The sequence below is a fragment of the Hyaena hyaena genome, unplaced genomic scaffold (genome assembly GCF_003009895.1).
Source record: "Hyaena hyaena isolate Hyena2069 unplaced genomic scaffold, ASM300989v1 scaffold_664, whole genome shotgun sequence".
In the NCBI taxonomy this organism is placed as follows: Eukaryota; Metazoa; Chordata; class Mammalia; order Carnivora; family Hyaenidae; genus Hyaena; species Hyaena hyaena.
In genome coordinates, this window is record NW_024081298.1 from 676,996 (window position 1) to 690,060 (window position 13,065).

Below are 13,065 nucleotides of genomic sequence, written 5' to 3' on the forward strand. Positions count from 1 at the left end.
TGTTTACTATAAACAAATTCCAATTAACTCATCAATTCTGATCCAATGAAATTCCACTTGAATTGTGTTTGACTTTTTGTGACTAAAATGTCATAGGGCATCTTGTAAGACAAAAGAACAACATTTAAAAAGAGTGCCACAATTTTAAATAGAGAGAAGGCTTGAATGAAATAGAAAAATACTAAATGTAGAGTTTTACCTGAAGCCTTAAGAATATCTGAGTGAAAGGCTCCATTCTTACGAGGTACGAAGCCACAATCATTGCAGATGAATAGTGTGTTCCATAGTGGTAAGCGGGGGTTTCTCCTGTCCAAAAGAATTAAAGCATAATTGAAAACAAGAGTAAATAGGAGACGTAAAATTGGTGTTAATAGGCTTGGAAATGTAACACACATGTGAGAGCCATGACACCACACACCGCTGGTATGGCGTTCGTAGTGTGGGAACTTTATGGCACTACTATGCCTCACTTCCATGCCTGGCAGCAATGCATCCAAACTAAGTAGAATTCAATGCCTTTCCCCACAAACTTGGCACATTTGGCAATTCACGTTTTGAGGCTTACTGTAACAGATAAACCTTCAAAGCAAACTATCTTCCACTAAAGCAGGATTTTGACTTATACCTACTTTTTATGAGGCTCTGGCTTTGCAATGGTTTATTTCTCTAAATTGCTGTCTATGAATATTGTGCAATTGTTAGTACATACTCTCCTTAGCCGGGAATAAAAGGTCCATGCATGGAATACTGTTAGGCTTAGTGTTTTCTTTCCTTGTTTGTTGCACCAATTTGAGGGAGACACATGATAAAAACTGAACATAATAAATAAGAAGTACAGTGTTTCAGGAGGTAACCAATTATTATTACCACTATTTCTAAAGCAAAAGGGTTCCAAAAAGTGCATCAATGAGTTAAAAGAGAGTGTAATAAAGGAAACTGTAGTTTCTGGCTTAAATATGATCAGAGATAAAAGCAGATGATCTGATGGAAAATCGTTGCCCTTCACAAGGCAGACATAGTTGGTTTTTGGCCAGTACCTGATAAGCTACCTAACATGTGCCTTCTTAAGCATGGCCATCATTGGCATGCAAGATCTGACAGCTGTATATATGTGTGCATATATAACATATATAGATATGATGATATATAAGCAATTTGGGGAAAGATACAAGGATGTCAGATCATTAAATAATGGCTTACTTTTGAAACTGAGGTGCAAAGTCCAATGACAAGAAAAGTTACGTACCATTAGGGTCTTCCCAGTCTTTGTATCGCTTCTTATATTGAGCTAATCGTTCATCTGTCTGTGCGCCCATTGGCTTAGCCAGGTTTCTAAAGGTCTTGGGATTAGTAAGGTCTACCTCCTAAAATACAAAACAAAATCCAGTTCCACATTACTCTACACCTTTTGTCGTCAACAATGTAGATATGGTGGCTATAGCGGACAATGATGATTTATGTTTATGGTCACACTGGCAGAATGGGGCTTCAAAATAATGCTGTGTACCTACTGGTTATCCACGCTTTACTGACAGGCACATGGCAGTTTATTATCTGGTTCAGTTTGAAGACAACTACTTTCTAAATTAAGTGTTCACAGAGGAAGCACTCAGGATCCAGGTCTGGAGAGGAGGAGTAAGGGAATATCCTTCCTGTCTTGGCAAGCATATAGCAGGAGACTCAGCAAAAAAGCCCTGATTCACATTTATTCTCCATCACCCACATAACTAAAGTACCAAATATCCTTTCTCTTCTCTCCCTTTCCTCCTCCATTTCACCCCAAAGTCTTAGAGGTAATCAGGAAGTGAAATAAACTAGAGCACTCAGAACTCACACCATGGCCTGGTGTGATGTCCCTCTCTCTGAACACCGGACCATGTGACTTTCAAATAAGATGGGATCTTTCTACTACTGATTGTTTTGAAAGCTCATTTCTAACTGACCTGATTCATAGAAGGGAACCAAAATTTACTACCTGAGGGTTTTAAAAATAAAAAAGTAAAATATGTCCCAGGGGAATGTTTAATTTATGTACTGTCCTTTAAAAAAAATTTTTTTTTGGGGGCGCCTGGGTGGCTTAGTCGGTTAAGCATCCGACTTTCGCTTAGGTCATGATCTCGTGGTTCGTGGGTTCGAGCCCTGCGTCGGGCTCTGTGCTGACTGCCAGCTCAGAGCCTGGAGCCTGTTTCAGTCTGTGACTCCCTCTCTCTCTGACCCTCCCCTGCTCACGCTGTCTTTCTCTCTCTCCTAGAAATAAATAAAACATTAAAAAAAAATTAAAAAAAAAATTAAAAAATAAATTTTTTTCCTTAATGATTAATTTATTTCTGAGAAAGAGAGAGAGAGAGAGACAGACAGACAGACAGACAGAGTGAGCAGGGGAGGGGCAGAGAGAGAGGGAAACACAGAATCGGAAACAGGCTCCAGGCTCTGAGCTGTCAGAACAGAGCCCAAAGCGGGGCTCAAACCCACGAACTGTGAGATCATGACCTGAGCCAAAGTTGGACGCTTAACCGACTGAGCCATCCAGGCGCCCCAGTTTATGTCCTTTTAAAGGGTGTCATGACCAACCCATTTTGCCAAACTTGTACTTTAAAGGTGAGGGCAGGAGAAGTGAATCCACAATCATGAATATAAGTCAAGTTAGTACATTTGTCCTCTCAAAATGGATATGCAACATCAAAATATTTTTTTGGTTAATTCAGCACACATTAAATTGTATGCGGAGTACCAAGCACTGTTCTAGCAGTTGGGAACGGAGAGATATTTACGATCGTCTTTGTGCTCAAGGGAAATACAAAGGATATACATGTAGAAGCTACTTTGTCAATGGTGCTGCACTGAGGTTTTCAAATTCTCTCTCAACTGTGATGATCATTCACAGAGTAATTTTAAACAGAGTGATGGCCCAATTAAATTACTGTTTCTGAAACTGGCTGCAGTATAGAGGACAGAGGGACACCAACCAGTGGATACAAATTAACTAGCACTCCAGGAAAACCAAACCAATATTACAAATTAATATCTAAGAAGTTCGTCAATGACCTAAACTTTGTGTACAACTCCAAGCTAAAGCTCTTCTCATCTTCTTGAAATAAGTGCCTGTTGAGAACTTTAAATTATAAAGCAAGTAAACCATGTGAGCAACTAAAATATCTTTTACTCTTGAAAACGTGCTCCATTTACACAAAATGATTTGAGATTTACCTCTGAGTCGTAATCTGCAAGGATCCAAGGGAAGACAGGATACTGCATGAGATCATTATAGGATCTGCCAGCCAGAGTGTTCAAGTGCATCAAATACTGGAAGTTGCTGATTTCACCTCTCTTGGGAAAGATAAATAAAGACTCATTTTAGGACAATTATGTCCATTATGTTTACTTAAAAAAATTTTTATATGTAAAACAAGGCAAAACACAGCTTCCTTCTTAACAGATTTTTATAACATTTGTTTTTCCTAGCAAGGACAAAGAACAAAATATATTTGATGTATCTATTTTATGGATTACTGAAGTGCTTTTAATTGTATGACTTATACCATCTAACTATAAATTATAAACAAAGCTTATATTTTCATTAAGCCTACCTCCCATCTTTGAGTCACAGACTTCTCTCCAACCAAGGTGCTAAGCAACCCAGATCTAAAAGCAAGAAATAATTAAATTGTAGGCCATATCATTTTAAATCTGAGTAATAATAAAGTTGAAAAGTTTCACTAGTCCAGGAATTTTTCAAACTATGGAAGACCTATTATTAATGGGCCACGAAATCAGCTAAGTGGATTGTAATCAATATTTGCATTTTCTTTTTTAACATTTATTTATTTTTGAGAGACAGAGAGACACAGGGCATGAGCAGGGGAAGAGCAGAGAGAGAGGGAGAGACAGAATCCAAAGCAGGTGCCAGGCTCTGAGCTGTTAGCCCAGAGCCTGATGTGGGGATCGAACTCTCAAACTGTGAGATCATTATCTGAGCCAAAGTCGGATGCTTAACTGACTGAGCCACCCAGGCACCCCTGTAATCAACATTTTGAAATATGAAATAACATGGAATTAAACTGAAGAAAACAGAATACTGAAAGATATCACATGTAGTAAGGGAAAGTGTTTGAAGTCAATTTTGTTTTAGTATTTGTAACTCAGTTTGTCAGTCCTGGGATGCAATGTAAAGTTTATTTTTTACTAAGGTTATGGCAAAAGTTTGAAAAACACTGATCTAGTCCAATGGTCTACCTTTTTACAATAATCCCTATATAAACAAATTTAAGGACATTAACTTGGAATAACTGAAATAGTATACGATATATTGTACATACTAGGTGCGTGGCACATTTCCTAAAAGATGTTGAAGAGTGAATAAAATGGTGAATATTTTGACAGGAAAGTTTTTGTTATTCAGGTCCTTTAAAATTATGAACTTTCTTGGATATCAGACTTTCCTAGAATGCTGTAAAACCCTTTTTAAGGTTTAACAGTTTTACAATAATAATGAATGATTTGAAGATCGTGAGTTACACACTGAACTGGAAGGAAAGCACTTAACTATGTATTTCATTGGAAATTAATGGATTTGTCAACCCTAGTTCTTAAACATGTCCAGTTGAACAGTACAGCTAACACCTTCCACTTCTAGATAAGTTCTTCCTATCAGGCAAACCGAATGTACAGAAACTCTCTGGAAAAAGCACTATGTCGACTCCTTCACTTTATAAGAAAGGGAACAAGTGACAAGGTTAAAGCTGGAAATGAATTTCTTCTTCTTGCCTTTGGGCTTTTAAAATATCTTTAAGAACTGCCAACTTGGCACAGAAAGTAGGGAGAACAATGAAATAACAAGTTGAAGATATCTAATAAGCAGGTAAAGTGTTGGGAATTTAATTACAAGTAGGAAAAAAGGCTCGATGTGCTATAAGCGGGCCTTTTTATTTCCCATTATCTTAGTAACACCACCAATGATTAGAACAGAACATGATCTGAGGTTAACAATAGCACATATTTGCCATATGTGTTTGCTAAACAGCTAAAGAAGGAAAGCAACAGCTTAAAGAGAAACATACAAATTTAATATAGTTAGATGCACAGACTGGAATCAAATTTTATTTATGAATTACAGAATCCCCAGTAAAGTCTGAAGTCACTTTCTTTCATGTTGCAATCATTTGTAGCCCCAAAATGCTGCTTCTTTTCCAGTGGATTATAGAGGACTACCAGTCCTATAAATGGAGCTGGGCAGCTGGACTCTTAAAATGGCTATATCATCCAGAAGGACTTTCTAAGATTAAAAGCAACTAAAATGAGCACAAAGGAACTACTAGTAGGTTTGAGCACATAAAAACAAAAGTTTAAATTTAAGTGTTAAAAAAAAGTCAAGAGGAAAACTGGTCAATTTGCTGCAACAAATATAACAAGCAAAGGAGCAATATATTATTATAGAAAAATCCCATACAAATTGATAATAAGAACTCAGAGGAAAGGTTAAGTAGACTTCTTGTAGTGATCATTTCTCACTTTATGCAAATATCGTATTATGGTGTATATCTGAAACTACTATAATTATATGTCAATTATATCTCAATTAAAAAAGATCAAACCACTATCAATACCACCAACAAAAAAGTATTCAGGAAAAAGAACAGGCAAAGTTATGGATAATTCACAAATGATGATTTTAAATGGCTAACAAACATATTACAGAGCTCAAGATTACTAAAATAAAAGAAATGCACATTTAAAAATTGAGAAAGCATTTTATAAAACCAGGAAAGATGAAAAGATAAATATAAAAAGTTGGCGAGCATTTATGAGAAAAGTAAACTTATCCACTAATGATGGAATATAAATATGTGTAATTTTACGGAAAACAAGTTGGTTTTCTGTACCGAAAGCCTTAAAATTCATACCTCCCTCTTTTTTAACTAAGGGGACTTTACCCTAAAAAACAAACAAACAAAAAAAACAATGAGCAATCACAGTTGCACTATTAGAACAAGGAAACCAGAGAAAGATGAAGTATCCAAAAACGAGAGAATACATATAATAAATACATAGTAAACAAAAGTAATACTACTGAAGAATTTTTTAAATGCAGTGGGAAATGGTTACATACAACACAGAATGGGAAAAGTAGAATAAAAATCTGTGTTTAGAGTAAAACTTCAATTATGCACATAGGACTATTCGCATTCTTACAAGGCTTGCGGAAATGGATCAAAACTTGAGTGCGGGTCTGACACGAGTGATCATGAACACTGTTTCTTTTTCCTTCTGGTTTTCAGTATTTAGAAAATTTTGTGCAACCAGTAAAAGGGGAAAACACTCATTAAAAATATTAACTACTACTATGCAGATGCAAACCATCCCGATTTCACCATTAAACTTACGCAAGGAGCAAACAACTTACCCCTGCTCGACACTTGTGTTTGGTCGTTGCCCAGACACAGACTCTGAACTGTCAGTTAGCGATGGCACTACAGCCAAAAACCTGGAAAAGTTAAAAACAGCATGTCAGGGTCAGGACCTAATAGAAGCCTTAGAAAGGATGATTCATTTACATCTTGACTGCTGCGTTTACCCCTCTACCACCCTTTCAAAGGGAATACACAGTAACTGGAATACTCTGTTACAAAGCCAAATACAAAGGGCCACAGCAAATCTATCACTTTGGATCTTAAAAATGCTGTCATATTACTGAAGAAAAAGCCTTGTAACATGGATTCACAGAAGCTGACTAAACTTAATGAAGTCCTAAAGAGTGATTAACACAGCAGCAGTAACGATGACAGCTAAACAAATGACAGAACAGGGACAACACTAAAGAAATGAAGATACATACAAGATGAGCAACTTTATGTGACCCTTACACATCTTTTTCAGAGTTGCTTACAGTGTCAATATAAGTTTTTATTTATTTGTTTATTTCATGTATGTATGTATGTATGTATGTATGTATGTATGTATGTTTACTGGAGTGGGGGGAGCAGAGGGAGAGGGAGAGAGAGAATCCCAAAATCCCAAGCAGGCTGCGTGCTATCAGCACAGAGCCTCATGGGGGCTCAATCCCACAAATCATGAGATCATGACCATGAGATCACATGAATATAATTTCTAGGCCGCTCAGTCTCTGCTCTCAATAGCAAGGCATGGCATTGTCTTCTTTTGTGGTAAATAGGAAAGAAGCCTATTTTGAACCTGAAGTATGATTTTTTTAAAAGTTACTATTTCATCATTCTTTTGAATTCAGAGACACAAGTCTCAATAATTAAAGTAGCTTTTGATGAGATCTATAGTGACCAGAAGATAAAACAGTATTTCACAACAGAGTACCATCATTTTTTTTTTTTTAATATTTTTTATTTATTTCTAGGAGAGAGAGACAGTGTGAGCAGGGGAGGGTCAGAGAGAGAGGGAGTCACAAACTGAAACAGGCTCCAGGCTCTGAGCTGGCAGTCAGCACAGAGCCCGACGCGGGGCTCGAACCCTCGAACCGCGAGATCATGACCTAAGCGAAAGTTGGACGCTTAACCGACTAAGCCACCCAGGCGCCCCCAGAGTACCATCATTTTAAAAGCTAACTAGAAGAATCATGTTTCCAGAGCTTGCCAAAAATGAAACATTTTTTTTTTAAAGAAGCTAATTTACCGCTCTAAATCCTAGACTTCTCAAACTAGCTTATCTGGTATAGCTTCCCTTCCATTCTTCCCATGACAGCATTATGAAGTATCCCTAATCAACAATACCTTTGATAGACTTTATTTCTAATTCCTTTCTGAAAAGCAAGGAGGTAATTTCGTCCATCTCCAGAGAAAACTTCCACAGCAATAGGCTGAAATGATCAAAGAGAAAAACATTAAGAAAAATCACAAAGTTAGATATTAAGTTTCCCACTATGAATATCTACATTGTTAAAGAAATTAACTTTTGGACTGAAGGGACAGTTTTAAAAGTCATAAATTCCCAGGAGATTAAATTACAAAATAAACAGAGCCAATGTGTTCAGTTCAATTTTTGTTTCTGAAATCTAACAGAATAATGGTAAAATAATTTTAAAAGGATAATTAGGAAAATTATAGTGAAGGTGCAATTTTTATATTAAGAGACAATTTTATGCTGATTTGGATGCTGTGGGGAAAGAGTTGATAACAAAGATATCACTCAAACTTCAGGTTGTGTTAAAAAAAACAACCATGTATTATACAGAGTTGTACACCCATGTGATTGAGTATGCTTACCACAAAATCATTAAGGAAATACTGTAAGGGATAGTGTGGATCCTATAAAGGTTTCAAGTACGAGCTTTTAAGTATTCTCTGAATAGGAGTGCCTGGGTGGCTCAATCTGTTAAGCATCCAACTTCGGCTCAGTCATGATCTCACAGCCTGTGAGTCTGAGTCCCACATCGGGCTCTGTGCTGACAGTTCAGTGCCTGGAGACTGGCTCAGATTCTCTCTTTCTCTCTCTCTCTCTCTTTCTCTCTCTCTCTCTCTCTCTCTGTCTCAGCCCCTCCCCTGCTTGTGCTCTCTCTCAAAATAAATACACATCAAAAAAAATTTTTTTTAAATAAAACATCCTCTGAATAAAGGAACACGACAAAATGTTCAGTACTATTAAATCAACCCACCTGCAGGAGATACCGCCTTTTATGTACTTCCTTGATATCTTCATATGCAAAAATGCTACATGTTCTCTTGAGTTGACTGGGACCTTGCCTGGCTCCTCTGGGAATAATTGGCTCATGCATACTTGGCGGCCAAGAGAAAAAAAGATGAACAAAACACAGCGAGAGATAAATTCACTGTGCAACAATGTGTATATTATTTTTAACATGTGAATAGGAGCAGGGAACAATATATCAGAATACTGATAAATTTTTAAGTTATATTTAAACATATTTAAGAAAAAAGTATGTTTAAGAGAATAATGTATAGACTACTCAGCATACAAAGAACCCCTTTTGATGATAAATTTTTAAAATCCCATGTTACTATTGGAGCCAACTTCTCTAACAGGCACAGCTGGTACAGTGTGTAGGCCTCCATACTTTTAGAGACCGAAGAAAACGTTTTAATTTTTTTAATCAAAAGAAAAAAATTCAACTGTTTGGTAGAAGAAAATGGTTTAATATATAATATTAATATTATATGCTTTAAAGCAATAGCCGCAAAATAGGATTTTTAGTATTTTTATATGGAGCAAGGGTCCCATGATGTTGGGTGGCCCTGATTGTTGCTGATAGTTAATTATCTGAAGCATCTCCTGGGAATGGATCGCAGAGACTGAGTGTACATTCAACAGTGTTAGGTGTTCAAAATGTTAAAGAGAAGAACACGCTGACTTTCTAAGCCTTAAGCCTTTTGTGCTCCTCTGGCTTTGTCTGTCTTCTGGGTTTCTGTTACCCACTTTCATCCCATCACAGGACTGGCAGAAGAAAAGGAAGACCGACAAACTCAGTTCTTCTGCCTGCGCTCTGTCACGCTGCTTCTAGGGCTCAGAGGACATGGCCTCTCTTCCATGTGTTAGAGTGCTGTGAAGCCACCCGCATTTCCTCTACAAATGTGTTTGTACTAAAATTTAAAAAGGACAATTTGCAAATCCCAAATAAATTTATACACAGAATAAAACAAAGAATTTGGTGTCTGGTGCTATTAATGCATAAAAATATATTTTAGTTTTCATTTTGATAAATAAGGCAACTGTTCTCTTACCTTGAAATAACTATTCCCCTTGTGGCTTTTTAATAACAAATGCACACAAATTGAAAGATAACATTTCTTAGAACACAATTTTTGGATTAAAACAGCACTATGTAAATATATATTGTTTTCTCAAGATAGCTGTATTGTGTCTCTTCATTCATTTACTTACTTTGGAGGTAAGGTTTCAATATCTCTTATTTCCCTGGTTGCCGTCATTGTAAATCCATCAATCACATAAAAATGTTCTTTACCAAAAAGTAGTAGCCCCTCACTTGTATCCAGGCCCTGGACTCGAGCACAGCGGTACATGTGTTGAATCTATAAAGAAGACCATAAATATTAACATAGTTAAAAAAACAAAACAAAGCCCTGATAATTTCTTTTTGGATATAACTGAAACAAAATGTTTTCAAAATATAGATTTAGTGGGCAAACAGGATTCTACCGAGATGCACTCTGTTATAGCATCCCCCGAGCTAAGCCTTTAAATCTGAGTTTAAGTGTGTTGAAAAGAATCAGCTAAAACTGCAACCTGATTTACACTTGAGTTTGATAAAAGGAGACAACCACTTTACTCACATCCAACACCTAGCCATCCAATGCACTTCTCCCACTCTCCACAGAGTACTCACTGTGTGCTAGGGACACATGTACTAGGTTCTAGGAGGGATGAACAAGTTAGATTAGGAAGGACACAGAGACAATGAACTTGACAGGGAAAAAAAGAGAATCGAGGCATACATGTAAGGAGATTAGGATTGTGCCCTTTGTGAGCCAAGAGTGCAAAAGGTCTGTTGAGCCTGACAAACTGAGTGACTCCCTAGGCCTGTCACTTAGTTGTGGATTTAGCCAACTTTCTTAATTTCTCTGGGCCTCTCTGTCTTCATTTGTGAATTTCAAATCAACACTGGCTTGTTGTGAGAGTTACTGAGGTAACGTATGTAACTGTGTTAGAAACCGCTGGTTGTCTTCTCTTGTGCAACTCACTTTTGTCTTTTTCCACATCTCCCGGAACAGAGATCGACATTTGTCCCTATTCACTCCCCATCTGGGGTCCTGCCTGTCTAGCAGACTGCTCTGCCATTGCAAAAAGCCAAACTTGGCAGAAGGTGTATTTTCCTCAGTCAGAAAGAGTTGCTACATCTCTCAATGTAAGTATTGTTTTCTTTCCAATGGGCAAGATCTAGTTCTTACTTGTTTAAACTCAGTTCAACATGAGTCAAGGAAAAAATATCAGCAAGTGAACTCAAGTCAAACAAATGTCAGTCTGAATACACTTTTCGTGCGCTATTCAAACGTAAAGCAATTAGAGCAAAAACTGTACTTAATGAGATTAAGTTTAAAAAAATGACACCCTTAGAAAACAGATTTTCTAAAACATGTACATGTAGTCAGTTTTCATCATATCTGAACTACTTTAATAATAAAAATTTAGAATGTTATAGGAAAAAAACCCAATATTTTGAAAATCATTCTATTGTATAAGACACAAACACAAAAATGTTTTTTGTAAGTGCATAGTTTCATGAATTTTCAAATGCTAAAAATGTAACGCAGCCAGTATCCAGCTTACGAAACAGAACATTCCCAAGACTCCAGAAGCCTCTTGTGTTCTTCCTTCAGACCTCATGTACTTTTATAATTACATGATTTTAAATATTTTCATTCAAGATTAATTAAGCCATATATTAAAACAGAATTTTTAAAATCATACCCTAAGTTCTGGTTATATCTTAGTGCATAAGATTTCAAGGGTTACACCAAGATCTAATATGAGAGGCAAAAAGACTGTCCTTCAAAAAGCTGATATTCACAACACATTTAATTCATGCATTCTTTCATTTATTTATTCTTTTATTTACTTACTAATCACTCCTTCCTTCAGAAGTTTACTGGATACGTTAGGTGATTGGGACCGTGTAAGGCAATGGGGATTGGCATAAGAAACACCGCCTGCCTGTAAGGAGCCCCTTTTCTATGGCAAGAGACAGGCACAGGAACATTCACGACATGATAAAGCAGAATGATATAATACAAGGCACTATAAAGGTACAGGGGAGGGATATCCAAGCAAGCCTGAGCTGGCAAGACAATCAAAGAAAGCCTCCTACATCTGAGTATTAAAGAGATCTCAGGAAATGAGACTGTACCAAATGGGAGCTCCCAGGATAGATATTATGCATGTGATGGAGAGGGGGCATCTTGGCAGAAAACACAGTGAGTAAAGCACAGAGTAAGTGAAGTGAGCCTGAACAGGTCAGCAGGGTGTGGGCAGTCGGGAGAGAAATAGAAAGTAAGGTGGTCTTCTGTGAGTGAAGGAGAACAGGGCTTAAATATAAACCTGGGGATGATGATACGGATGGACTGAAGCTGCTTGTAGATGGTTAACGGAACTATGGAGGTGGAAAAAAAAAATACAAGACCAGATTACTGAAGGGGTTGTGTGCATGGGTTTTAATAGAGAATTATGGTAAGCAGCACAGTCTGACAAAGGGTACAGAGACAGAGTGAACTAGGTATCAACTGTTAATATTGCATCTGATAAAGCTCTGTGCTGTTTTGTATGTTCAGATTGGTCAGAACATCCTGAAAATGACAAACATAGAGTTCTGGATCCGAAAGGCTGCATACTATTCATTCTGTATTTCATTTTAGAGGCTAAAAAATTTACCTTCTACCACCAGATAAATATCTATGTTAGTCTTGTAAAATGGAAACAAGTCACTTAAATACAATCCTTACTTTTTAGAAGCACAGTACCTTTTCTCCTTCCTCCAACAGGCGCAGTAGGGTGGCATTGTCTGTTTTCTCCTCCTCCTCTATAGAGCTACCCTCAGCAATCTGGTCCTGTAGCTGCTCCTGGCTCTCCTCATCTCCTCCATCAGGTGCGGATCGAGACCGTTTCAGAGGAGGCTTGACCAGACCTATGGGATAATAACCATGATTGCTATGTGACCTTGCAGGGGCCATTTGGGAAGGAGTTTGGCTCAGGCAGTCTCTCCTACATATTTCCAAACTGAGTTAACTCTGGAAGGTATAGGGAGTGAGCACAGTGCAGTGGTTAAAGACATAGGCTCTAAAATGGAAGAGTTATGGGACCCTGGAGAATTATCTGCCTTCTCTGAACTTCAGTTTTCTCATCTACAAAACTGGGACAAAAATACTGTCTGTGTTAGAGGGCTGCTGGGAGGATTTAATGACTTATTCATGCTTAGCATTCATGTTTAATAGTAAATGCTAAGTAAGTGTCAGATGATTAAAATAGCTTAAAATAATAAGTGGTAAGAATGGTGTTTCTTATGGACAGGTGTCATTGAGGGGTATCATAAACAAATGATCAATCACTATCAGAAACAAAATTAAAGACAGCAAG

General features: G+C 37.3%; 1 protein-coding gene across 4 annotated transcripts in view; it reads right to left on the minus strand.

Moving 5' to 3' along the window:
• The window catches only part of WDFY3 (WD repeat and FYVE domain containing 3), a 240,653-nt gene that overhangs the window by 29,076 nt on the left and 198,512 nt on the right, over positions 1-13,065 (minus strand). For all 4 annotated transcript variants that reach the window (XM_039217080.1, XM_039217078.1, XM_039217079.1 and 1 more), the window contains 9 exons: positions 12,453-12,616; positions 9,862-10,010; positions 8,618-8,738; positions 7,737-7,822; positions 6,401-6,481; positions 3,588-3,642; positions 3,208-3,327; positions 1,247-1,364; positions 200-306 (listed from right to left, as the gene is read on the minus strand). In XM_039217080.1, coding sequence (XP_039073011.1) covers positions 200-306; positions 1,247-1,364; positions 3,208-3,327; positions 3,588-3,642; positions 6,401-6,481; positions 7,737-7,822; positions 8,618-8,738; positions 9,862-10,010; positions 12,453-12,616 — 1,001 coding nt within the window. The remainder of the gene's footprint in view (positions 1-199; positions 307-1,246; positions 1,365-3,207; positions 3,328-3,587; positions 3,643-6,400; positions 6,482-7,736; positions 7,823-8,617; positions 8,739-9,861; positions 10,011-12,452; positions 12,617-13,065) is intronic.